Here is a 23,876-nt window from a genome sequence, read left to right on the forward strand (position 1 = left end):
ACAGAACCCAGAGCTTCCTACTTGCTAGGCAAGCGCTCTATTACTGAGCTCTACCATTGCTCCCAGGCTGAATTTAGAGCTGCTTTAAATACATAGTTACCAAACTAGGGGTGGGGTGGGGAGTAGACAGAGAAAGAAAAGAAGACAAAGGGAAAAGTTGTTGAAAACCTAAGCTGAGTTTCTGCTCTCTCCCAAGTCTGCAGACAGATAGCCCCTCTCTCCTCCAGGTCCTCCTCTTCCCCCAGAGATGGAGGCAATCCAGCCTCCCAGCAGGCTAGGGAGAGTCTCCCCACTTAGTGGCCAAAGAGTGCACACCCCCCCACACACAATTTTCTCCTTAGAACATCTGTGCCCCTTGCCAAGTGCTCACTTCCACCCTTAACAAACATGGGAAATCTTGCATGGTGAGAAGGGGGTGGGGGCAGCTGGGCTGGATTCATGTCACAAAACAGAAACTTTTAACATGGGTTTTGTACCTGACTTGAGAGTATAACACAGGGCAAACTGCCAAGGCCCTTTTCTTGGAAAAGATAAAAACACTACTTTCTGACACTACTGGGTTTAAAATCCACCAGTAAGCAAGGACGCTGGCAGTGCACACACAGGTGTGACTCCCCTGGGCATCTCCAAGATCAAGACCTTCCTTCCAGGGAGGGGCCTGAATAAGGTCCTGTAGGGAGAAAGGAAACAGAATAGAGACGGGCTCCCAGCCATGAGTACCCATGGCTGTGCACAGAGAGGAGAGAGCCCCAGGGGCTGGAGACGGAGGTGGGAAGAACCTGGTTTTTGTCTTAATGGGACAGATCACACTGCTGGCTGGGTCAGACCTTTAGGAAGACTGCTGGCTGATCAGCAGAGGAGCTTTCCACATCAAGAACTGACAGACACTTGTCAGGCTACCTCTCAAGAGTTAAGTGACCAGGGGAAGGAGCTGGGATTGTCAGCAAGGTGAAGGCAAAAGACTCCTGTTGGAAGGGGAGGGATCTCGGGGTCTAAATTCTGATTTCACAGTTACTTGCCTAAGATGAGTCTGGGCTGACCCTGCAAGAAATAAGGACACCAGCCAGGGTGACAGTCTCCCAGAATTTCAAGAGACCCAAAGCAAGGGGCATTTTCAACAAATGGCTAAAAGAGAAACTGCTTCACTCACTGGCTTCTCTGAACACTGGAAAGCCCTGGAAGGGTGGCTACCCCACAGTGGGCCACTTAGAGAGGGTTACCTGGAACTAATGGCACTTGGAATCAACAGAAGGCCACTCTCATCTTTCCCTTTTCTTCCTTAAAAAGGAGATAAAAGACTCCCAGGCAAGGGCTGGGGATGTGGCTGAGTGGTACAGCACTTGCCTAACATGCCTGAGGCCCGGGGTTCATCCTCAGAACCCCCAATAGACAAAACCACAAGAGATTAATAACTCCCATGTAAAACACACCCTCCCTGTACCAGGAAAAAAGGGACACTGTTCAGTGGTTAGTAACAGCTGAGAGAATTCTGTACAAATAGACCTTGTTAAAATAATCCCTATCTTCCTTGAGCCCCCACATACAATCGAATTACTTTCCTACCACTGTCTCTCTTTGTTCAACCTGATACGAAAGCACATAACTTTCTTCCTTCTTTGGATCTTTATTTTTTTATGAAGTGTCATGTAAAAATTTATATTAAACTTACAAGCTTTTCTTTTGTTTCTCTTATGCCAACTTAATTCTCAGGCCCAGCCAGGATCCTGAGAGGAAAGAAAGTTCCAACTTCTCCTATACCCTCTACTAGACATCATAACTTGCACTAAAATCTCCAATCCTACAACAAAGTTAATTTTAATTCCCTGAGATTCTTTAAAATTGTATTATCGAGGGGTTAGGGGTATACTTCAGTTATAGAGCTCTTGCTTAGCATGTGCAAAGCCCTGGGTTCCATCCCCAGCATTGCATAAATAAAGACAGAGCTAAATATCTATGTGGTTTTTTGTTTGTTTGTTTGTTTTTAAAGTCTGTCTTGCCAGGCATGGTGATACACATCTATATTCCCACTACTCAGGAGGCTGAGACAGGAGGATTCCAAGTTTGCAACTAGCCTCAGCAACTTAGCAAGATCACTTCTCAAAATAAAAATAAAAAGAGCCGGGATGTAGCTGAATGGCAGAACACTTCCTAGCATGTGTGAGGCCTTGAGTTCAATCCCAGTACCACCAAAAAAAAAAAAAAAAAAAAAATCCCAAACAGCTCAAATCCAAGGAGGAACTCACTCACACATTGCTGGTGGGAACATTACATGGCACAGCCACTTTGGAAAATTTTTTTGGCAATCCAATCAAAGACTGTACACAAAGGATCATAGCAGATTCATTCATACTAGCCAAAAAACTCAAAGAAAGGAGAAAAAAAAAAGTTCAATTGGAAAATGAAAAAACAGTAATATGTCCATAATTAATTTCACAGATAGCATCTGAGCAAAAGAAGCCAAGCTAAGGAGTACTACAGCTTGTTCTTGCTACCTGCAGTGATCACGTTCCATAAAATTGCCAAGAACACTAAACCAGAGAATCTGGCACCATCACTCCTAGCACAAACAAAAGTGCGTGTTCCTGAGAACCTCTGGCCACGAGATTTCCATCAACCAATCAGTAAACAAATGTGCATGTGTGTTTCTGTTTAAAGACACCTTGTTTTATACACTGCTGACTCAATACTGAACCCCCGGCCAACAGCACCATGACTCAATCAGGAACCTGAGCTTTGACACCCCTGCTTTCTCCTAGGGGGCGCTGCAGCCTGCTTGCACTTAGGAAGGCTAGCCAGTACCTCAGCACCACGCTTGGGGGCCGCTTTAAACTGTGAGATCACAACAGAAAGCACAAAGATGCAATTAAAAAAAAAAAAAAAAAAAAAAAAAAACATGGCACTACATCAACCATGAAAGGGCACCTGTTTACTCTCTGAGACCTGAAGTGGGAAGGCAAGCTCAGCTGTAGCTGGGAAGGCAGGTGTTGGGGATTCAAATTTTTCACCACTCTCTGCACAACCAAGAATGATCCCAAAAATGCTGAGTAATGATTCTCGCTAAATCTTAGCAAGTAAATAAATATGCAAATTCAGGATCTGTGGGTGTGAGGCCAATCTGTCATCCCATTGATGGCCATCCCATTGATGGCCAGGGTCAATGGCCCTGCTGAAGTGGCTAGCTAGGCAGGTGAGTCTCCTTCCTCCCTCATGGCTCCATGTGCATTTCTTCCAGAGCTTTGCATTTGGTCAAAGAGGACAACCTTCCTGATAGAGGAGGACAGTACACAAGCAGACGTGCTCCTCTGCTGGAACCCCCATGCAGAATCCGTGCATGAGGAGGAGGAACTGCACGCGAATCTACACGAACTCATTTATGTTTTTAAAAGAGGGAAAACTAAAAATGATGGAAAAGTCAGAATAGCGGTTGCCTGAGAATGGGCTCTAACTGGAAGTGGCAAGAGGGAACTTTCTGGGGATGGAACTGTTCTGAGCTACATGGGTGTCAAAACTCACCAGCCTACACACTCCACTGCATGTAAATGTAGCATTTTTTAAACACAGCTACAAATTCCTAGACACTCCTCCCATCAAGAAGTGGGTGTGTAGGAGGGCTTGTGCCTGCTCAGAGCACAGCAGAAGTGACCCTAAGTGACCTCCACGGCTGTGTCAGAGAAGACAAGAACCGGTGGCACCAGCCTACCCTTGAGCATTCAGGGAAGAGATGAAAGTGCCCCGCCCACTCCACCCTCCGCAAACAAATGGGTTTGCTCAGCATCATCTCCATTCTTCCTGCCCCCACCTTTACTTCCTTTGCTCCCTGGCTGTCAACTTGGGCAAAGCCACCTCTTGCCACATGCCACTAGCCCATCACCAGGCGTGGGTAACCCAGAGAGTTGGCAGCCACGGGCCAAGGGCAAAGGAGGGGGCTGCCAGCTCGAGTCTATTCACAGCTTCTAAAATTGACCTCTGGCAGGCCAACAAAGGGCCTCTGTGTTTAAGCCCCTGCCACCTGAGAGCAAAGCCTCAGCTCCATCAGGCCAAGCTCCAGACAAACAGGCCTTTGGAAACTGCCTGGAAAGCCACCTCCCATCCTGCACCCCAACTTGGCCACCTGCCATCCTCCCCCACATGCCTCTAGGGAGGCTCACACCCAGGCAAGGGCTCCGGAGCCTGACAGAGGGGCAGGGCACAGACAGAATGTCAGCCGCAGCCCTACATGAGCCAAATCCCAACCTTCCTCACTCCCTTCTGGGTGGGAAATGTCATCTTCCACATCTCCTCCAACTACCTCGAGGGGAGGGGTGGTTTGGGGAGGCTCTGCATGTACTTGCTAAGCTCAGGGTACCAGAAAACAGGCTCAGCGATGATCACTGATCACGGCCGCGTCATGCCCTGAAGAGACAGCAGCTTCAGGCCCCCAGGACCTTCTTCTTCCAGGGAACACACACACTCTATGGCTGCCTGTGAGTCTCGTGCCACCCCTTGCCTCAGGCACAAGGACTAGCTGGGCTCATTTGGTGGATGGCAATTGTGAAATCCACCTCCCTTGAACAAATCACCATCTTTCTGTTTAAGCATTTATGGTTCTGAAGGCTTCAGCTGAGACGAAGTAAAAGATGCTTTGATACAATAGCAGCTTAAGAGCAAGTGACCACTGCATACCACACATACCCTGTCCTAAGTGCTTCCAGAAAAGCAATGCAAGCCAGTGTGGTTTTAGATCAAGAAGATCTTCAAAATAGTCTCATCAAACACAGAATCAACTTCAAAATATTAATGAGCTATTTTAGATTCTGTTTTCCAAACCGAGTATTCAAAATCCAGAGTGTCTATCACACTTATAGTCCATTCAGTTCAGGAGCCATCTCTTTCTCCTATTAATGCACCTCGGTCATCTAGAATGAGCCACGCTCTGAAGTGTGTGATAGCTGCAAGTGGTCAGTCTTGCATAATGGACAGGTTACACACATACTAGCTAATTCAGTCTTCACCATAAGCACATGTACATCAGGAGAAACTGAGGCCAGGAAAGCTGAATAACCTGCCCAGTGCCCCACAGCTAGGGACGAGGTAGGGTGGATAGATGCAAAGCCCACATGCTCTGGAGGCTTTGCTCCCCACAAACAGTTCCTCAAGCCTGGTTTAGTACAAAATGAGTATCTCCCTGGAAAAGATCATGCATGCCTGCCAGCCCATCCCCTGCTCCTGTCCAACCTGCCCAGGACTTGGTGAACTTGGTCCTTGGAACTCTGAAGATCTCTCAGTGGGATCAAGCAGAAGCTACCCCCTCTGTGACTGTGCCTGACTTCCTCACCTCTCTATCCAGTATCCAGTTGTTCCATTCCCTGACCCATCCCCCTGACAGGACAGCCTTTGGAAATCACTTGGTATAACTTTTTATTATTATTATTATTTTGTAGTGATGGACAGCATACCTTTATTTTATTTATTTATTTTTATGTGGTGCTGAGAATTGAACCCCGTACCTGAGCTACAGCCCCAGCCCAGTATAACTTTTTTTTTTTTTGTGTGTGTGTGTGTGTGTGTGTATATGTGCTGGGGCTGAAACCCAGGACCTCATGCATGCTAGGCAAGCATTCTACCACTGAGACACATCACCAGCCCTTTTTATTTTGAGACAGGGTCTTGCTAAGTTGTCCAGGCTAGCCTTGAACTTGTGATCCTCCTGACTCAGCTTCCCAAGTCACTGGGTTGCAGACATGCATCACCGTGCTCAGCTCATATGAATTTTTGTCCCAGCCGCCTTTCTATACATGTAGCTTCAGAACCTGGCCTGGACCCAGTTATGAGAATTCCAAGATGGCCCGAATATAGTGAAAAGAATACTGTCCGGGAGAGATGGAAGCCCCAGAGCTGCTCCTCACCACCACTGCTGTCACCCAATACCACTGTGGGATTCTTGGTAAGTCCCTTCAGATCACGAGGGGACAAGTTCCCCCCCTGTGTGAAGTCAGCCACTAAAAGGACACTGTAAGAAACTAGAGAATGCAAGGGGTGGCTCCCGGTGCTGCAGGAAAGGAGCCTCACGTTACTCGACCAGCCCCTCCACTGGGCTCTGTGCCAACATAGAGCCTGGCCCCCAGCAGGCCAAAATAAGTACGTGTGGAGTAAGCCTGGGCAGGGCACCCCAGCACACTGTGTGACCTCACTTGCTCTAAGCAAACTTGTCATTGCCCACGAGTTTTCCACACCCCCCTGTCCCTGGCTGCTCTACTCCAGCTGGCTTCTCCGCAAGCAAATGAGGGAAAGCATCCAAGTTCAACCTGTGTCCCTGAGCATGCACGCACGTACACACGTCTCACTCTCTTACGCACGCACACAAACACACACACACAGAATATCTGAAGCAGGCTCTTCCCAGAACCACTGTCACTCTCAGGGACAGGGAGGAGAGGGATCTTCCTCCAGTCAACAGCCCAAATCCGAAGCTCACAGCACAGGAAAGGAAACCCCATTATAATAAGCTCAGGACATTCAGTTCCAGAAGATGAGGAAACTGAGAACAGAAAGGTGAAGCCAGGTGTCCAAGCTAGCACTGTCAGAAGGTGGCACGATCAGGCCCTGCTGCCTACACGGTTAACGTAAAGGACAACTGTCAGCATATGCCCCAGAGTCTGGCCACAGCGAGCAGCTGGCTGCCCTGGAATCCATCTCTCTCTAAAACCAAAACCTGATGACTGCATCATCAAGAAGCAATGCAAACCGAGGTGGAAGGAGAGGAACAGGCAATATCTGAGCAGATGCAAAACCCCCGAGCCAGCCCTGACCATCATGTGAGCAAACTTGGTTCCACCCTGCTGGAAGGAAATCCACCAGCTCAGCTGACAGGAGGGAGGTCCAGGAGAACAAGGAAGCTGCAGTTGGTGTCAGAACAGGCTTCAGGCAACAAAAAGTAAATCTGCTATTGACTTATCAACTGAAATGCTGTTGAGAAATCAACCTTCACGTGTTCAGCCCTGGGTCTGCCACGATGTGTTTGCCTTGCAGGCCAGGAGAGGTGCCCCGTCCACTAGATCCTCTAAGACCTCCATCATTACCACTCCCAGAATGGCTGCAGGATAGACTCATGCTAAGCCCAAATTCCCTCCTCTTGAATGACAGACAACATCATGGCAAGCTTCCAGAACCTTCTATATGTTACAAATACAAGTTTGGGGGGGGTGGGGGAGGGGGGAGGGATATGTTCCCAGCCAGCTTCCAGTAACCGGGAGTAACCCATCCTCACTCTCCTGGGACATTCAGAGACAAGTCACAGAACAAGAAGGAAAAGGAAGGAACTTGGCAAAGTCTATACTCGCAGCTCCCAAAACTTTAAAAATAACCTGGCTACGGGTCCTAAAGTCCTCCCTCTGAAACACTCAAGCAGAAAGTCCCCCACCTTCCAGCATGACCCCGAGACCCTGTGTTCAGCTGGTTTCCCCATGAGGGGGAAAATAAACAAAAAATGGAGTCGATAAAAATATTTGCTGGCAAGCACTAGCCTGCCTTGGAAATTTTGGTAACCTGTTTTGTTTCAGGGTAAGATTTCTGCTCCGTTTGCCAGATGCACTCTAAGCATAGTCTTATCCAAGTTTGGTTCTAGGATATCTGCACACAGCCTGGGGTTGCTACTAATCCTCAGGACGAAGTACCCCAGCTGTCCCCAATAGAAGTGCCTCTTCCATGCCTGAAGCATGTCTTGAGTTTCACACAAGCACCCCCAAGGGCATGGCCTGCTTGTCCTAACTCACTAACTCAGTGGAACATGAGAATTCAGGTGCCTGGCCACCAAGCCACCACATCCTCATGGCCCCAATGCTGCCCCGAAGGGAGGCACTCAGGTGGGCTCAGGCTCCTGCTTCCAGAAGCTGGCAGGCAGCACAGGTGTAGCACAACTACTTAGTAAATGGATTAAGCAGGTCACTTAACTTCGGGGTACCTCAGTCTCCCACCTGTAAAATGGGGGTTAAGGAAGCTACTCTGTGTGGGACGTTGTTGGAAGCTACCATACGTGGGATGCTTAGCAAAGCAATTTCTCAATGAAATTTTAGCCCAACTATTCAGAGCCCTAACCCCAGCTAAAAATCCCTTCCCACCCTAAGTCTTTCCATTCCACAACAGAAATCCAATGAGCTCACATGATATGGGGCACTGGGACACGGAAGGGAAAGACTAACCCAGACAAGACTGGGCCCCAAGTCACTGTGCTGTGTCAGCTGGCCAAACCTGAGACCCAGCATTGCCCAGGGTACCACAGGAGTCCACAGAGGTGACCACGAACAATGAGCACCACGAGTGCTCTCAGGTCCCCACACTGAGGACACCCAGTGAGTTAGAACGAGAGCCTCAGTGGCCCATAGGGTTGGGGATCATTTTAGTACCAGTGGCTCGTTGTGTCAGGCTGTTTCTTAAAGGAAACCCTCAGTCCTTTCTAATCGCACTTTAATTAGACACTCAAGAGCAAATTGGCCTCTAGCTCCATAAATGAGTCTACCTTTGGCCAGAGATCCAAAACCACAGTGTGTGTGATACACTCTGCCTCACCAACGGGCTCTGCCGTGATTTTGTACTGAAAATTTTCTGCAGAAAATCTTAACACTGATTATGTTTTCTAAGGTGCTGGACACAGGAGTGATTCATACTTTTTCTTTTAACCATATGTTTTCCAGAATATCTGAAGTAAAAATTGACTACTATTTGCAATAAGAAATGTAACCATAACTCCAAACGATGTTGAACGATGCCATCTAGTCCCTTATTACTTGGTTAGCTCCAGGCATGAACTTACACCCAGTGCCACGGTCACAGGACCCTTGGCTAGGCAGGCCCCTTAGAGGTCATCCTGGCTCAGCAGAGGTAGGGACCCTGCCCAACAGTCTCCCTAAGCTGCTGGGAGGATCAGGCCCACATGCCTGGCTTCCTGGCTCTCAGATGCATCCACACAACTTCTTCCACAGTCCTATCTCGAGGGGGAAAGTCATAAATCAACAAATGTAAAAAAACATAACCTTTTTAAAGAGTTCTGGCAAGAATGGCCATGCCAAAAGACCCACTTCATGTTCTAATTGCTAATGGGAAAAGCAGGAAGACTAGATGGAAAAAAAACAAGACATTCCTGGTCACAAAGGAAAAGAGCAGACACATGCCATCCCAAGGAGGGGAGGACCCAGAGAGCAGGCGTGATGGGACAGGCAGATACTGTGGGAACCCATGTCAGCACATGGCAACTCCAGCAGGCCCACCCACCTGGAGGGCACCAGAAGCAGGGGTGGCACTGCGCTAGCCAGAAGGATGTCCACCGGAGCAGCAAAGGCAGGGTCCTGTGTGGGCAAGGAACTCACTCAGGGAACAGCAGGGAGATTGTGCAACAGGGGCAGAGTGGGCAAGGCCAGAGTGGGCACAGCCTGGGAGCCCACGTGAGAGAGATGTGGACTGAATCCCAGTGCCTGTGATCCCCATGTACCCTTCCACACACACCCAGGCCAGCAAGAAGGGCGTGACAGGGACATGTGTCTGTGGACTCAATAACGAGATGCAGCACTCCAGGTGAAGTCTGGGAGGGGGGCTGCATCATTTCCATCTCCCCCACTTCCCTGCCCCCAGCAACTCTGAAGAGAGATGCTAGAGAGAGAGCTGGCACACAGGGACAGAGCTAAAGTGTGGGCCAACATGGTGTCCCAACCTTACCATCTCCACTCATCCTCAGACACGCCATGATACGTTACTTCAAACCCCACGCTTGCTCGAAAACTCATTTTTATTGTGAGAAGTCAGGGCTGCAGTGATCCTTAGAGGGTGGCAGTGACAGTGAACGCCCCAGGGGCTTCCTGAGTGATGGTCCTGTTCTGTCTTGATCTGGGTGCTGGTGTTCACTTTGTGAGCACCTACTGAATGCCTACACTATATGCATCGATAAAAAGTCATTGCCTTCCTAACCTTGAGGGGCAGACTGCCTAATCCACTTAAAAAAAATAAATAAAAACACATGAGCAATTTTTCAAGGTCTGGGCATCCCCATAACCCAGGGTGTACACCCGCAGGGGTAGACAGGCAGAACTGGAATCCTGGATGTCATTTACAAAAATTACCCAGAGGATCAGAAATTAACTTTCATGTCCAGTGGAAGCCTAGACTCCAAAGCATGGCAGAAAATCTCCAAAGGCATTGCCAGTTCCTAGGAAAGCACACTCAGAGTAGCTGATGAGCTCCTACCACCTGCTACTTTAGTACTTGCCTTGGATTTAATGCAATGTCTGGTACTGGGGGGGCTGGGAGTAGATGGGTTCTCTGGGATGCGCTGACAGACCCCTGTCCTGGAATTCTGGAGATGCTGCTCTATAACAGGATTGGCCCGTGTTATTTCCTTTTTTATGAAAAATGCTCCCCATTTCCATAGGCTAGAATTCAGCCCCTTTTGTCACACATCTATCACTAATAAAGTCAGATAAGAGGTGCTTAAAAGGTCACTGAGACAGGAGACTCAGATGAGAAGGGGCAGATGGGATGACCTCCTGGTGCTCCTTGTCTGGACAGCTCATTTCACCTGCATGACCAGTAAAGTGACATCAGGCAGGACAGGCTCCCTGGGGCCCTGGCAAGGGCACAGCCATTCCCAGGAGAAATCACAACTGTTTCCAGGCACCTAGGCTGAGGGTGGGCTCTGCCTTTCTGGGTTTAAATATTGCAGCAGGCATGTCCACCAACATCAGAAAAACTAAAGAGAGCCAAGCGTGGTGGCACACGCCTGTCATTCCATACGCTCAGGAAGCTCAGGCAGGAGGATCACAAATTAGAGGTCAGCCTCAACAACTTAGCAAGACCCTCAGCAACTTAGGGAGACCCTGTCTTACAAAATAAAAAGGGCTGGAATATAGCTGAGTGGTAAAGCATCCCTGGGTTCAATCCCTAGTACTAATTAATTATTATTATTATTATTGTTTTAACTGGGGCTGGGGATGTAGCTGGCTGGTAGAATGTTGTACCTAGCATACATAAGGCCCTGCGTTTGATCCCCAGCACCACAAAAAAATATAAACTAAAAACAAAACCAGTCTCTTCCCTCTCCTTATGGGTGGAGAGAAGGCCATCCATCCACTTTTAGAAGAAAGGAAACCCTGAAACCTCGGTATTCCTGCCTTTCTGACCCTCTGGTGCCTAACAGAGGTGGCAGAGCCTTCTCCCCACTGGGCAGTGTGTGGCTCTATCCTGGAGTGGCTTCTGCACTGAACGATCCTCAGGCCTACCCACAACAGGGAGGAAGAGCACGGGGCTGCGGGTCCAAAAGACACATCAGTCTGGAGTCCTGACTGTAGGGGACGGAGGTCTGGGAAGGGCAGGGAGTACACAGATGCCCCCGGTGCACTTGGAGGCATCTGGAGAGGCAAAGACAAGGCACCCAACTTGACACGCATGACCACCTAGTTCCACTAAGTGAGTCACCAGAGTGGAAGGAAAAGCCCCAAGGAGGGTAGAAGTGCCTCACCCACACATGTGTGGTCTTGAGCATGTCACTTAACCTCTCTGGACTCAGTTATAAACAAAGAGCAATGGAGCCTGTGTCATACCTGTGTGAAGGTTAAATGACAATAATACCCCCTAAGCTTTAACCCAATGCCTGGCACATCATAGGCACTCAACAGATAGTAGCAATTATTAGACCCACAGTGCCCATGGTCACCTGCCCCAAGAGCAGGGAATGTGGAGGACGCTTCACTGAAAGAGCAGAGTGGTCCAGCTACTGCTGTGCCGCTGGCAGTCCCCTGCAAGGACTGTCCTAGCTACACAGAGCTACTTTGCCCACAGTCACCATCTCCCCAGGGTGGCCCACATCCAATGGCTGAGCATGGAGAGTGTGAAGGCCAGGTCATCTCAGCCCAACTCAGGATGGGACTGAAGGGTTCTTCCAACCCCCAGCTCCTGGAGGGGTCACTGTAGCTAAGCTCTTCCCTGCAGCTTCCTTCCCCTCCCATCCACAGGTGGGAACCCCAATAGCACCTGTGAATAAGCCCCCTGCACACTAAACTCTAAGAATCAGTTTCCCCAGAAATCCAGCCCAGCAGGTGGTTATTTGTGTCCTTTTTCCTTAGTAAATGAGGAGAGGACCCAAAACCAGAAGAGCAGGAAGGGGCATAACAAAACACATGCCCACCCGGCATCCCTCTGCAGCAAGAACAGCTGTGCAAACAGAAGCCACCTGCACCTGCAGGTAGCACCTCCCAAGAGCCAGCTGAATAGGAACCCAACATCTTCCAAGCAGCATTAACAGTGGTCAGGCAGAGAGAAAGATGTACATTTTCACTTCAAGGTGAAAATCCCATTTCTCTCTTGCTCATTTGCTTTGCTCATTTCCTGCCTGTTCTGCTGCACTGTCTGTCCAGGGAGGAAGAGGTTTCTGTCAGTATTGTTCCTTTTGTATCCCCAACGCCTAGAATACAGCTGGCTCAGGATACAGGCTCAGAGTATAGATACTGAATGAATTAACAGTGTTGGTTACTAATCACTGCCCTGACCCAGAGCGCAAACTTGCATCCCTGAATAAATAAAACTGTTTTTTGTTATTAGCTTGAAATTAAAAACTAAACAAATTAAAATCAAAATTAAGAGACCCACGGAACCAGGCATAGTGGTACACGCACATAATTCTAGCTAATCCCCACTACTCAGAAGGCAGAGGCAGGAGGATCCCAAGTTTGAGGCCAGCTTGGGTAACAGAGCAAGAGCCTTGTCTCAAGATGAACCTTTAAAAGCTCAGAGGCAGAAAGCTCCTGGGCTCAATACCCAGTTTCATGGAAAAAAGAAAAAAAATATATATTTTTAATTAAAAGTTTTTTAAAAATAAAAGACCCATGACATCTCCAACTAAATATTATCCGCAAGGTCAGACTCTGCAAGGAAAGGACAGTTCACAGTAGAACGTGCTACATGCTTTAAAAAATAAATCAACAAACAGTAACCTTGACCTCCAACTGCTGAGTGCAGGGGGAAAGCTAGCTCCCAGAAGTTCTCATGAGGGGCAAAAACACTACCATAGGTTGCAGAGCTATCCACTGGCCCTCCACTTAGCACCCTCTCCAAGGACTTCAGGGGAGACAGCAAGCATAGGTTAGGAGCAGTAAGCCAGCCATCTTCCCCACCCAGGGCCTTCCCTGCCCCTTCCCTCCACAGAGCTGTAGGACTGAGGCTATGGGAGAATCAGAGCCCAATTATCCAGAGTTCAAAAGTGGAAAATAACAGGTCTCGGACAGAATAGGCTGTTTTTCTAGATAGTTCTGTGAAATAAGCAAATCATCACTCATCAGCAGGATATAGCCACCTTCTTATCCCCTCCAAAACCTGTGCAGAGGGAAAAAAAAGTTGAATCCAGTAGTCATCCAGATTTTGTGGCTTAAAAAAAAGAATAAAACAAAATCTGCACATTTATGTAAAACCAGCAAGGAGCATCTCCCTTCCTACTTCAAGACACAGCTGTGGGTGCCACCTGGCTGCTGGCTGTTACTGGGTGTGGGCTGAGTTAAGAAGCTCCTAGTCCAGCAAGGCTCAAATCTCCCTTCACATCAGGATCACCTGGCTGGTGGAGTCCACGCTCCTTGCTACATTCTATCTCAGAATTTTTGATTTAGTAGGTCTGGGGGTAGAGCTCAGAGCTTCCATTTCTAACCAGGGTGTGGCTGGTCCAGGGAATACACTTCAAGAATCACTGCCTTAGCCAGGTGCAATAGCGCAAATCTATAATCCTGGCTACTCAGGAGGCTGAGGCAGGAGGATCGTAAGTTTGAAGCCAGCCTCAGCAACGTAGTGAGACCCTGTCTCAAAATAAAAATATAAAAAGAGCTGGAGGTGTAGCTCAGTGGCAAAGTGCCCCTGGGTCCAATCCCCAGAACTGCAAGAAAAGAAGAAAAGAGACCCACTGTCCTTAGAACAGCCTTCAATAGCAGTGATTCACCTGCTTCAGTTATACACGGGAACCACAAGACACACCCACACACACAGCGGTTGAGAGCTACAGACCAACTGCTCAGAAGTGTCCGTCCCTGAGAAGCTACTCCCATCTTACAAGCCTGTCACTGTAAAAGTCTCTAAGGTCACACCCCAAAACCCTTGAAATCCAAAGTCACAGCATTTCTGTTCTTTTTTTAAGATAGTCCCACCCTGCTTTACCCTTCACACATGAGTAACTCCCAACTGCAAGATCTACTTCTGCCCAAGGATGCTTTCAAGTTTCTGAACTAGACAAGCAGTTTAAAGAGGAAGTAAAAAAAAAAAAAAAATTAAAAACACAGACGTCTCAAGACAGCTACAGCATCCCTGGTAGAGACCCATCACCCGACCATGGGCAGCTCCAGCAGGTTCTCACTCACCAAAGTAATCAGCCTTTGGGTGAGCATCCATCTCTCGCTCCAGACGCTGGGTGAGGGCTTCTAATTTCAATTCTGCAGCAGAGGGTCCAAGTTCAGGGCCTGGGATGAGAGTTTGGCAGGGCAGCCTCACCCTGGATGAGTTGGGGCTCTCTGGGAGCACAGGTCCTAGGCTACTGTCAGGAGACCAGCTGGGAGGACCCTCTTTACAAGATAACTCAGGCGGAGTGGACATCACTGGATGGACAAGATTGGTGGTACTGGGCTTGGGCCCAGTGCCAAGGTCTGCACATCCCAACTTCGGTCCCAACCCAGGGACCTTACCTAGCTGTGAACTGTCCTTGCCAGCTGCTGATGATAATGGGGCAGAATTTGAAAGATAAGATTTGGGTCCATCCTGAAACCAGGGTTGAGGGTCCACGGTGGGTTTGGACAAAACTGGAATCTCACAACCCAGCCCTAAGTTTGTCCTTGAAAGAGTTCCTTGAGTGGGACAGTTGGAGGCCAGGGATGCTGAAATAGAAGGGTTCCTGGGCTGAACTGGAGCCCCATTCTCCAAACTTGGGGAAGGAAGGCCAGGGCTCACCCTCTGGGAGGAGGCAGTAGACCAAAGTCCTGCTGGCTTCTCACTACTACAGCCAGCGACACCACCATCCTGGCCACCAAGGCCACTCTCAAAAGACTTGCTGGAGCTCAGGGAGAGCTGTGGCTGGTACAGGTGATGGTCCCCACAGGTTCTGGGCAATGAGGAGTCACTCCCTGAGGAATCAGGCCACATTCTCCCTACATCCAGGCCGATGCTGGAGGACACTCCTGGTTTGTCCTCCCACGGTGGGCTTGCCACAGAGAGGTTATCATAATAGTCTCCATGAGTGAGGCAGGAAGGATCCTCGCAGGGACGGTGGAAAGCAGACCTCTCGGAACACAGTGGACCCTCCCTGGAACCACAGTCCTGGCTACCAGGCCTTATGCCATGGATATGTGGTCTGGCCCTCTGCTCCTGGGGTGGGTATATGGGCTGCCCAGTGGAAGTGGTGGTGGTTACCCCAGGCGCCACTGTGGAGGCAGCAAGAGGGGGCTTGGCAGCACCATCCACAGTCAGCTTGCTGCCCACACCAGCTTCCCTGGGGGCCTGTGGGCCCAGCCTGCCCCCACCATTGACAGGGCCTCTGCTCCCCCTGGGAAGGGTCTCTTCCTGAAGGAGCTGCTGCTGCTGCTGAAGGTGGATTTTGGCCATCTTGGTAGCAAACACCCTGCGTGTCTCCTCAAACTCAGGGTTGTTGCTTGCACCTTTGTCCACGCGGAAAAGCCCATCCTTGGAGGCTTCATACATGTTCAGGTCCTCGATGAATTTACTGGCCTCCAGGCCCAGATCGTCATACTTATCCATGTTGCTGACCAGTGTCCAGGCGTAGCCTAAATGCCAGGTGTGAGTGTGGTGGCGATGGGGGTTCTGAGAGAGTGCTGGTTAAGGGCCGGAGCTCAAGTCCAGCCCAGGACAGGTAAAGACTTCCACCTGTCCGATGTGAGGGTCATGACTCTAGAGCTTCGAGTCCAGTCCAAGTTGAGGCCTCCGGACCAGCAGGACCAAGTTTCCTTCCAACTTCTTTTCCCCTAGAGAGCGTCCACGTGGGGGCAGTTGGAACTCAGCTGTCCCTGGCCTGCTCTGCGGAGTTCTTTTCTCTTTTTTCAAATCAAAGAAGAAAATGAAACAGGCAAGAAGAAAAAAGAGAGAGTGAGAAAGAAAAGGCACATCCCATCCCATCCACCTTAGGCAACCGAACTTGGAAATGCACCGGGCAGCCGCTGGGCTAGGGCCGGGTCGGCCAGCACCGTGCGGAGGCTGCCAGCCGGATCCCGCCGAGCAAAGCGTGGCGGCCGTAGGCGCAGGCGCGCGCTCGGTCCTCCGGGGCTTCCTGGGGCCAGAGCCGGGGTCCTACGACGCGGGGCGGGGGCGCGGGCGGTCTCCCCGCGGCGGGAGTCTCGGCAGCTGGGTCCCGGAGCGGCCGGGTGTGCGATGGCGGCGGCTGGGTGCTCGGCCCGGGCGGCGGGACGCGGAAGTGAGTGCGCCGGACAGGGAGCCGTGCCCGCCGCTCGCAAACCCGCCGGGCGCGTCCCGGGCGGCCGGGAGGCGGAGGCGGCGGCGGTGGCTGCCGAGGGGCGGGGACGGCGCGGGCGGGCCCCCGGGGCAGGCCTGTGTCGGCAGCCTGGCCGAGCCTCCGCCCCCGGACGGGCCAGGGAACCCCGAGGTGCGCCCCGCGCTCTCGCCCGGGGATTGCGCGGGAGTTCCCCTCCGCCCCTTCAGCCCCGCGGCGAGTCCCGGACGGATCGGATCCCCCCGCCCTCTTCCTGTCCCGGGCACTCCGCGGGCCCCGCCCCTGGCAGCGCGGGGCGGGGTCCTAAGCGAGGAAACGCCCCCGCGGCCTGGGCAGCCTGCGGTGGCAGAAGACCCGTGGCTTCAAGTTTGCTCAGAGTTTCTAGAGCGCGCGCGCTCCTCGCCCTCCCGTGCCTCGGATTCCTGGGCTGTGCCTGCCTGCCGCCCGATTTGAGGGAAATCCGCGCTGTCTCCTGTGGCTGGTGTCATCCAGACTGTGGCAGAGAGGGAGAGAGATGGCCAAGATGTCAGCGTGACCAGCAAAGCGAAGGTGGAAGTACAGGTCCTCTGAAAAGAAGTAAAAGGAAAGTCACGTGTTGAGCCCTGGAGCGAGCGCGCCTTTGATGTCCTACGTTCGGCGATAAAAACAGGTGCCCTTGTGGGTACCTTATTGATACGGAGACTCCTGGTTCCCAAGTGTGTCCATGCGACTCCAGGGCCACCAGTCTTGATTTCTTGTCAAGTCCCAGCTTGTCCCGACACACCCTATACGACTCTGATGTGACCCTGGAGAGGTTTCATTTCCCACATAGCAGAGCGAGCCTAAGGCAAAGACCAGACCTGTCAGGTCCCTACTTAAAGCATCAACGCATACCCTGGACTTAGATTGAAATCATCCCTCTACCGGGGCCTTCTACACCTGACCAGCCCTGCCTCCCCTAACCTGATTTGGGGGTCTTCCCTCCCTGCGCTTTGGTTCCAGAAGCAGCCTGGTGTCTGTCCAGAGCCTTGCCCCTCTGCCTCTGAACTTAAAAAACCTCCTGCTGTTCTTTTTCAGCCTTCTCTTTATCTCCTGCTCAGGGCTAGTCACTTACATACAGTCATCTCATCCCTTAGTGTCTACTGGGGATTTGGTTCCAGACATTGCCTTCAGTGGATATAAATGATGCTCAAGTCCTTTACATAAAATAGCATCATTTGCATATAAACCTAGGCACACCCTCCCATACACTTTTAACTCATCTCTAGATTACCTATGAAGCCTAATCCAATGTAAATGTTATGTGAATAGACATTAGGTTTTATTTTTAGGAATTAATGATGCAAAAATAAAGTTCATACATGTTCAGTACATGTACAACTTTTTGTTGCTGTTCCTTCTATTGGTTGTATCTCCATATGTGTCGAAGAGGGTCAACTATAATTACTTATTTATCTGTCTACATGCCTTTTTTGTTTAGTGTTTGGTTTTCCACCCCATAAGACTATATCTGGGGGCTGGGTTTGTGGCTCAGCAGTAGAGCATTTGCCTAGCATGTGCAAGGCCTGGGGTTCAGTCCTCAGCACCACATAAAAATAAAATAAAGGTACTGTGTCCACCTACAACTAAAAAATAAATATTTTGTTCAAAAGACCATATCTGTATGCTCAGTGCTTGGTTGACTATGTGTATTAGCGAATCCTGTCTGTAGGGTGGTGACAATGACCAATAAGATGACTTGCATGAGAGTGCTTTAAATTCCATAAATCCAAAGTGTGGTTCACCTAAAAGTAGAGTCTGAATACCCCAGGAGCTTGTTGAAAATCCAGTCTCAGGCCCAGCCCCAATTTACTGAACCAGAATCTGCATTTTAACAAGATGGGGGTGGGGTACACAATAAAGTTTGAGAAGCACTGCTATGAAATATTAAACTAGAATTAGGAGAGTTTTGCTTTGTTTTATTTGTACTAGACTTGAACCCAAGCGCACTTTACCACTGTTCCACAGCCCTGATCCTTTGGCAAATTTTTATTTTGAAACAGAATCTCATTAAGTTGCTGAGGGTCTGCTGAATTGCTGAGGCTGGCCTTAAACTTAATCCTCCTGTCTCAGTCTTCTGAGTCGCTGGGATTATAGGCATGCACCACATTACCCAGCTAGAATTAGGCATTTTTATCTTGAAAGAATCTTCTAGGGCTGGGGTGTGACTCAGTGGTAGAGCACTTCCCTACCATGTTGTGAGGCCCTAGGTTCAATCCCCAGTCCTGGAAAAAAAAAAAAAAAAAAAAAGCTTATAAGATAGTAACCCATGGGTGTTGACTTTGGATGCTGAGGCAGGAGGATCACAAGTTTGAGGCCAGCCTCAGCAACTTAATGAGACCCTGTCTCAAATAATTTTTAAAAGGGCTGGAGATGTAGCTTAGTGGTAAGTGTCTCTGGTTTCCATCCCCAGTACTGCAATAAATAAATAAATAACTGAAATAAATAACTGAAATGGCCTGGAGACCACAAATGTTTTAGTATTACTGTTTATACTCAAGACAGATCTTTCAAATTCTGCACACAACACTTAGAAACCAGCCACAGTTATTTAACGTAGACCAGTATCATGTGCTTGGAAACGCCTCTTGAGTCATATCTTTAAAAAATTGTGTACATACCTACACACCAGTTGTTTAAAAAGCAAACAACTTGAACTGAATATTTTTATTAGTAGGTCAACAGAGCATGGAGAGTTCTAAGTGTTTACAAATGAACTTTAAATTTGTTTGTTGAAGGAGAAACGTTTAGGGTTGTGTTTTTATCCATATCTTAGTCCATTCAGGCTGCCATCATAGAGTACCATAGGCTGATTGGCTTAAAAACAACAGAAATTTATTGTTCATAGTACTGGAGGCTGGGAAGTCCAAGACAAAGGCTCCAACAAAGATGGTTTCTGGCGTGAGCTTCTCTCTGGTTCATAGATGGTACCTTCTTGCTCTGTCCTCGGACAGTGGCAGGTGTCAGGACTTCTTTCATGAGGGTACTAATTCTATCCATGGAGCTGCACTCTCAGGACCTCATCACCCACAGGAGTAGGCTGTCAACATATGAATTAGGATGGGGCAAACACATTTAGTCCATAGCAACCAGTAAAACATGGCTCCTTTCCAAGGTAGAGGTCATTCCCTTCTGACCCTGCCTATATCACAGGTGCCACTATCAACACACAGCTTTCCTTTAGTCCTGCAGTCGAATTTCAAAAGTTAACAGAGGTTTAAAAAAAAAAACTGTCTGTCACATGGTCACACTCATTATGTGAAACTTTCAACTAGACCTGCATCTCAGTGACATCCATCGGATCCTGTCCCTCCCACCTCCAAACTCTTCAGCAGTGTCCTGAACCACACTGAGAGTAAGATCTGTAATCTGGCCTCTTTGCCTAATTTCCCAATACTCCCCTGTTTGCTCTGCTCCAGCCACGGTGACTTAGCTGTTCCTTGTCCTCACCGCACATTCCTTCTTGCACTGAGCACACATTACCTTACCAAGCACTTGTGATGGCCTGGGCCCTTCTCCAGGTGCTATGCACAAAGTAGAAGAAACTTCTGTCCTCTTTGGACATACATTTCTGTATGTACACATAGGAAGGATAGACAATAAACAAAGTAGGTAGGACCTTACAGAGGATGTCGGAAAGGAAGGAGCACTGGGGAGACAGATGAAGCCAGGAAGAGGACATGAGGCGGGGCACAGTGTTAAATACAAAGGTCGGGGGAGGTCTTGCTGAGAAAGGGACACCTGATGGGCTGGGAGTGTGGCTCAGTGGTAGAGCACTTGCCCAGCATGTGTGAGGCCCTGGGTTCCGTTCCCAGCACCAAAATAGTTAAAATAAATAAATAAATAAAAATAAAAAACATAAAATATGGGAGATGGAAGAGCATGTTCAAGGTTGATGGGATTGGCCTGACGTGGTGGGGCTGGGGGAAGAGCATGACCAATGCCAAAGGGAGGGAGAGTTTCTGGAATAACGTTCCAGAGTGGTAGAGGAGCTGGACTCCAGTACACATCTCCCCTCACCCATGGTAACAGAGGGGAAGGATTTGACAGACTCAAATAGGTAAGTACATAAGGTATTGGGATCTTAGCAAGGGAGCCTTCTGAAGGTTAGAATTTTGCCAGTGAAATAGGAGGTGAGGAGGTTGGCTGAGCATGAAGCCGGTGAAGCTGCTGCTGGTCACTGGCCATCTAGGGGAAAGGGAGGCGTGAATGACCCCAGCAAGCCAAAGGCTCCACTTAGCTCCCCAGCTCCACCCTGAGAATCTGGGTGTGAGCTTCCACAGGGCCAGCAGCACAGGGCATGTTTTTTTTTTTTCTAGCCAAGTCTCAGCTGCGCAGACCTGGGTGTGCAGTAGGAAGAGTGCTGGGTCTAACCAGGACTGGCTCTTGCCAAACAATGGGCAAAGAAGTTGCCGTTTCCTTTGCCTAAAATCTGCTCCCCCAGATATCCATGATCCCCTCCCTTACAGTTCCCAGTTCCCTACTTAATGGCTACTTCCTAGGGAAACCCTTCCGGCACCTCTCTCCTGCCTGTCCCTACCTGACACACAGGGAACACCTGCTTCATGGCTTGTTTGTGAGTCGCCTCACTGGAACGCAAACTCACGTGGCTGTGGATTTCGACTGTTCATTGCTGTATCCTAGCAATCTAGAAAAGTGCCTGGGGGCAAAGTCCCCAAACCAGCCCAATCACAGCAGGAAAGGGAGCTCAAGTGCTGCCATCTACAGGTAGAAGAAATTACTAGGCTTAGGCCTGGAGAAGCAAGGAAGGTGGTATTATTACTCTTGTGACTTCTTCCGTCTCTGCACACCTTTTTTGAGGGGAGAGAGGAGTACCAGGGAGAGAATTCAGGAGCACTCAACAACTGAGCCACATCCCAAGCCCTATTTTCTATTTGAGTTGCTTAGCGCCTCGGTTTTGCTGAGGCTGGCTTTGAATTCTCAATCCTCCTGCCTCAGCCTACAGAACTGCTGGGATTACAGGCATGTGCCACCACATTCTGCTCTCTACACACCTTCTGAAGATTTTTTTTTTATTATCTTGTAGTCAATTACTTGATACAAATCATATTTGATGAATATTAATTATACTTATCTTAGTCAAGAATAGGGCTGCACATGGATATATGTATATGTGCATTTGAATTTGTAAAAGATATTTGATTTAATAGTATCTGTGCCTGAAATTCAAAGCCAGCCTCAGCAACTTAGCAAGACCCTATCTCAAAAGGGGAAGGGGAGAGGGCTGGGGATGTGGCTTTATGGTTAAGCGCATCTGGGTTCAATCCCTGGTACTAAAAAAAAAAAAAAAAAAAAATCTATGCCTGGTGTTGTGATGTATGCCTGAAATCCCTGAAATTTGGGAGATTAAGGCAGGAGGATCACAAGTTCAAGGCCAGCTTCAACAATTTAGCCATAACTTGTCTCAAAAAACAAAAAGGGTTGGGGATGTGGTTCAGTGGCTAAGCACTCCTGGGTTTAATCTCTAGTACCGCAATGCGGGAAAGAAAAAAGAAGAAAGAAAAAAACCCTGTACACTTGCACATATACATATTTTTTGTATAGGTGTGTATAAATTAAAAAAAAAAAAAAACATTGGCCAAAGGGCATTTGAGAAACCCTAGTCCAATAGACTGTAGGCAGAGCACTGCTCACGCAGTCTGTGAATTGTTAAGGGGCTCATGGGACAGAGGGCCCCTGGCTTGAGACAGAACCCTGCTTATTTTGCAGTAAACTGAAAGGGGCCTTTCTGTAGCTTTTGCTTGGCTATAGGAAATGTCCAGGCACACAATGCTGTGTGTGTCCCAAAGTTGGAGGGCCACTTCAGGGACAGATCTGAAAAGAATCTTTATATTTCAACTGAAGAGATGGATGAAGAATTAAGAACTAAAGTTCTTTGGGGCTCTTTCCATCCACTGATGCCAGAACAGGCCAGGAGCCCAGGCTCCTCCAAATCCGTTTCCTGAACCTTGGGCTTCTCCGGCCCTAAGCATCAATGTGGAATTGCCCCATAAATGGAGAGAAGCAGCTGCAGTGAAGGCCCTTTCCTAGTGTTTGTAATGAGCCTTTGTTTCATGATTTTCTGGCCTGGAAAGTTGCCTGGGTCAGGCCAGATCTTGGGACCATGACCTTGCACTGTGTGTGTGGCCTCTGCCAGGCTGCTGGCACTTGTTCTTTCTTCCCTAATCCCCACCTACAACCAGCCCTTCAGCTGCACAGGCAACCCAGCTGGAGGCCTGTGCCTGGCCATGGGCCCCACATGACTCCCCACAGCCCTAAACAGCCCCTCCCAGAGCCATCTGCTTAGAAAGCTGTGAAAGACTCTTCAGACACGGTGAACTACAGTGCTGATTTTCTGAATCAGCCACAATCTCTGGTTTAATCTTATTTTGGGAGGCAGGGTCCTGGGGATTGAACTCAGAGGTACTCACCCACTGAGCCATATCCCCAGCCCTATTTTGTATTTTATTTGGAGACAGGGTCTCATTGAGTTGCTTGGCACCTCGCTGTTGCTGAGGCTGGCTTTGAATTCGCGACCCTCCTGCCTCAGACTCCTGAGCCGCTGGGATTATAGGCATGGACCACTTTGCTGAGCTCATCCTGCTTTCTTACAACATGCTCAATTAACTATTGTTGTGTGAATGAATAACTATAGTCCTGGACAATAATAATACTATTAAGAGCTTACATTTACCAAGAACTGGTTAAGAGTTTGCCATACCTATCTCATTTCATTCTCACAGCAGTTCTCCATGATAAACCCCACTATTACTTCCATTTAAAAAAAATGAAGAAAAGAGGTTAAGTAAACTGCCTAAGGGCATTCAGCTGGTAAGCAGTTGGGATTTAATCCATGAATGTTTGCTTTCTGCCCTGAGTGATATCTGAGGTCCTGTCTATACCTAAATTTGCGAATCCATCAATTTTCCATCAGAAATTGATCTCCTGGTCAGGTGTGATGGTGTATGCCTGTACTCCTAGCAACTTGGAAAGCTGAGGCAGGAGGGTTGCAAGTTCAAAGCCAGCCTCAGCAATTTAGTGGAGGCCCTCAGCATCTTAGTGAGACCCTGTCTCAAAAGAAAAAATAATAAGGGCTGGGGATGTGGCTCCTGGATCAATCCCCAATACCAAAAAAAAAAAAAAAAAAAAAAAGACTTCCTCTGAGTGCAGGTTGAAGGTAATAGCCACATGTTCTTTTTTTCTTTTCTTCCCCACTATGTGCTGGGGGTTGAACCCCAAAGAAGGACTTGACATGTACTAGGTAAGCACTCTACCACTGAGCCCCACTCCAAAGCCTTTTGAAAAGATTCTGATAGTATGGTAGAAGGGTATTACCTGGTGGAATCCGATCAACTGAACGCCCCTGTGCATCCTAGACCTGGATCAACAGGGCCCCTGTGGCCTCACC

The 23,876-nt window shown here is 49.0% G+C and overlaps 1 protein-coding gene and 1 long non-coding RNA gene across 2 annotated transcripts in view; both read right to left on the reverse strand.

The window, feature by feature from the left end:
• Limd1 (LIM domain containing 1) overlaps positions 1–16,989 on the reverse strand; it is a 55,929-nt gene extending 38,940 nt beyond the window's left edge. Inside the window, exon 1 of the mRNA XM_005337897.5 lies at positions 14,358–16,989. Within this exon, the coding sequence (XP_005337954.2) occupies positions 14,358–15,744 (1,387 nt within the window). The 5' untranslated portion in view covers positions 15,745–16,989. The remainder of the gene's footprint in view (positions 1–14,357) is intronic.
• A 2,292-nt stretch (positions 16,990–19,281) lies between these two features.
• LOC144375021 (uncharacterized) lies at positions 19,282–23,583 on the reverse strand. Its single transcript, XR_013434286.1, has 2 exons — positions 21,009–23,583; positions 19,282–19,508 (listed from the first exon to the last, which is right to left on the reverse strand). It is a non-coding gene; the product is annotated as an uncharacterized LOC144375021 (long non-coding RNA).
• Positions 23,584–23,876: the final 293 nt, after the last annotated feature.

Source organism: Ictidomys tridecemlineatus, chromosome 2, assembly GCF_052094955.1.
Source record: "Ictidomys tridecemlineatus isolate mIctTri1 chromosome 2, mIctTri1.hap1, whole genome shotgun sequence".
Lineage (NCBI taxonomy): Eukaryota > Metazoa > Chordata > Mammalia > Rodentia > Sciuridae > Ictidomys > Ictidomys tridecemlineatus.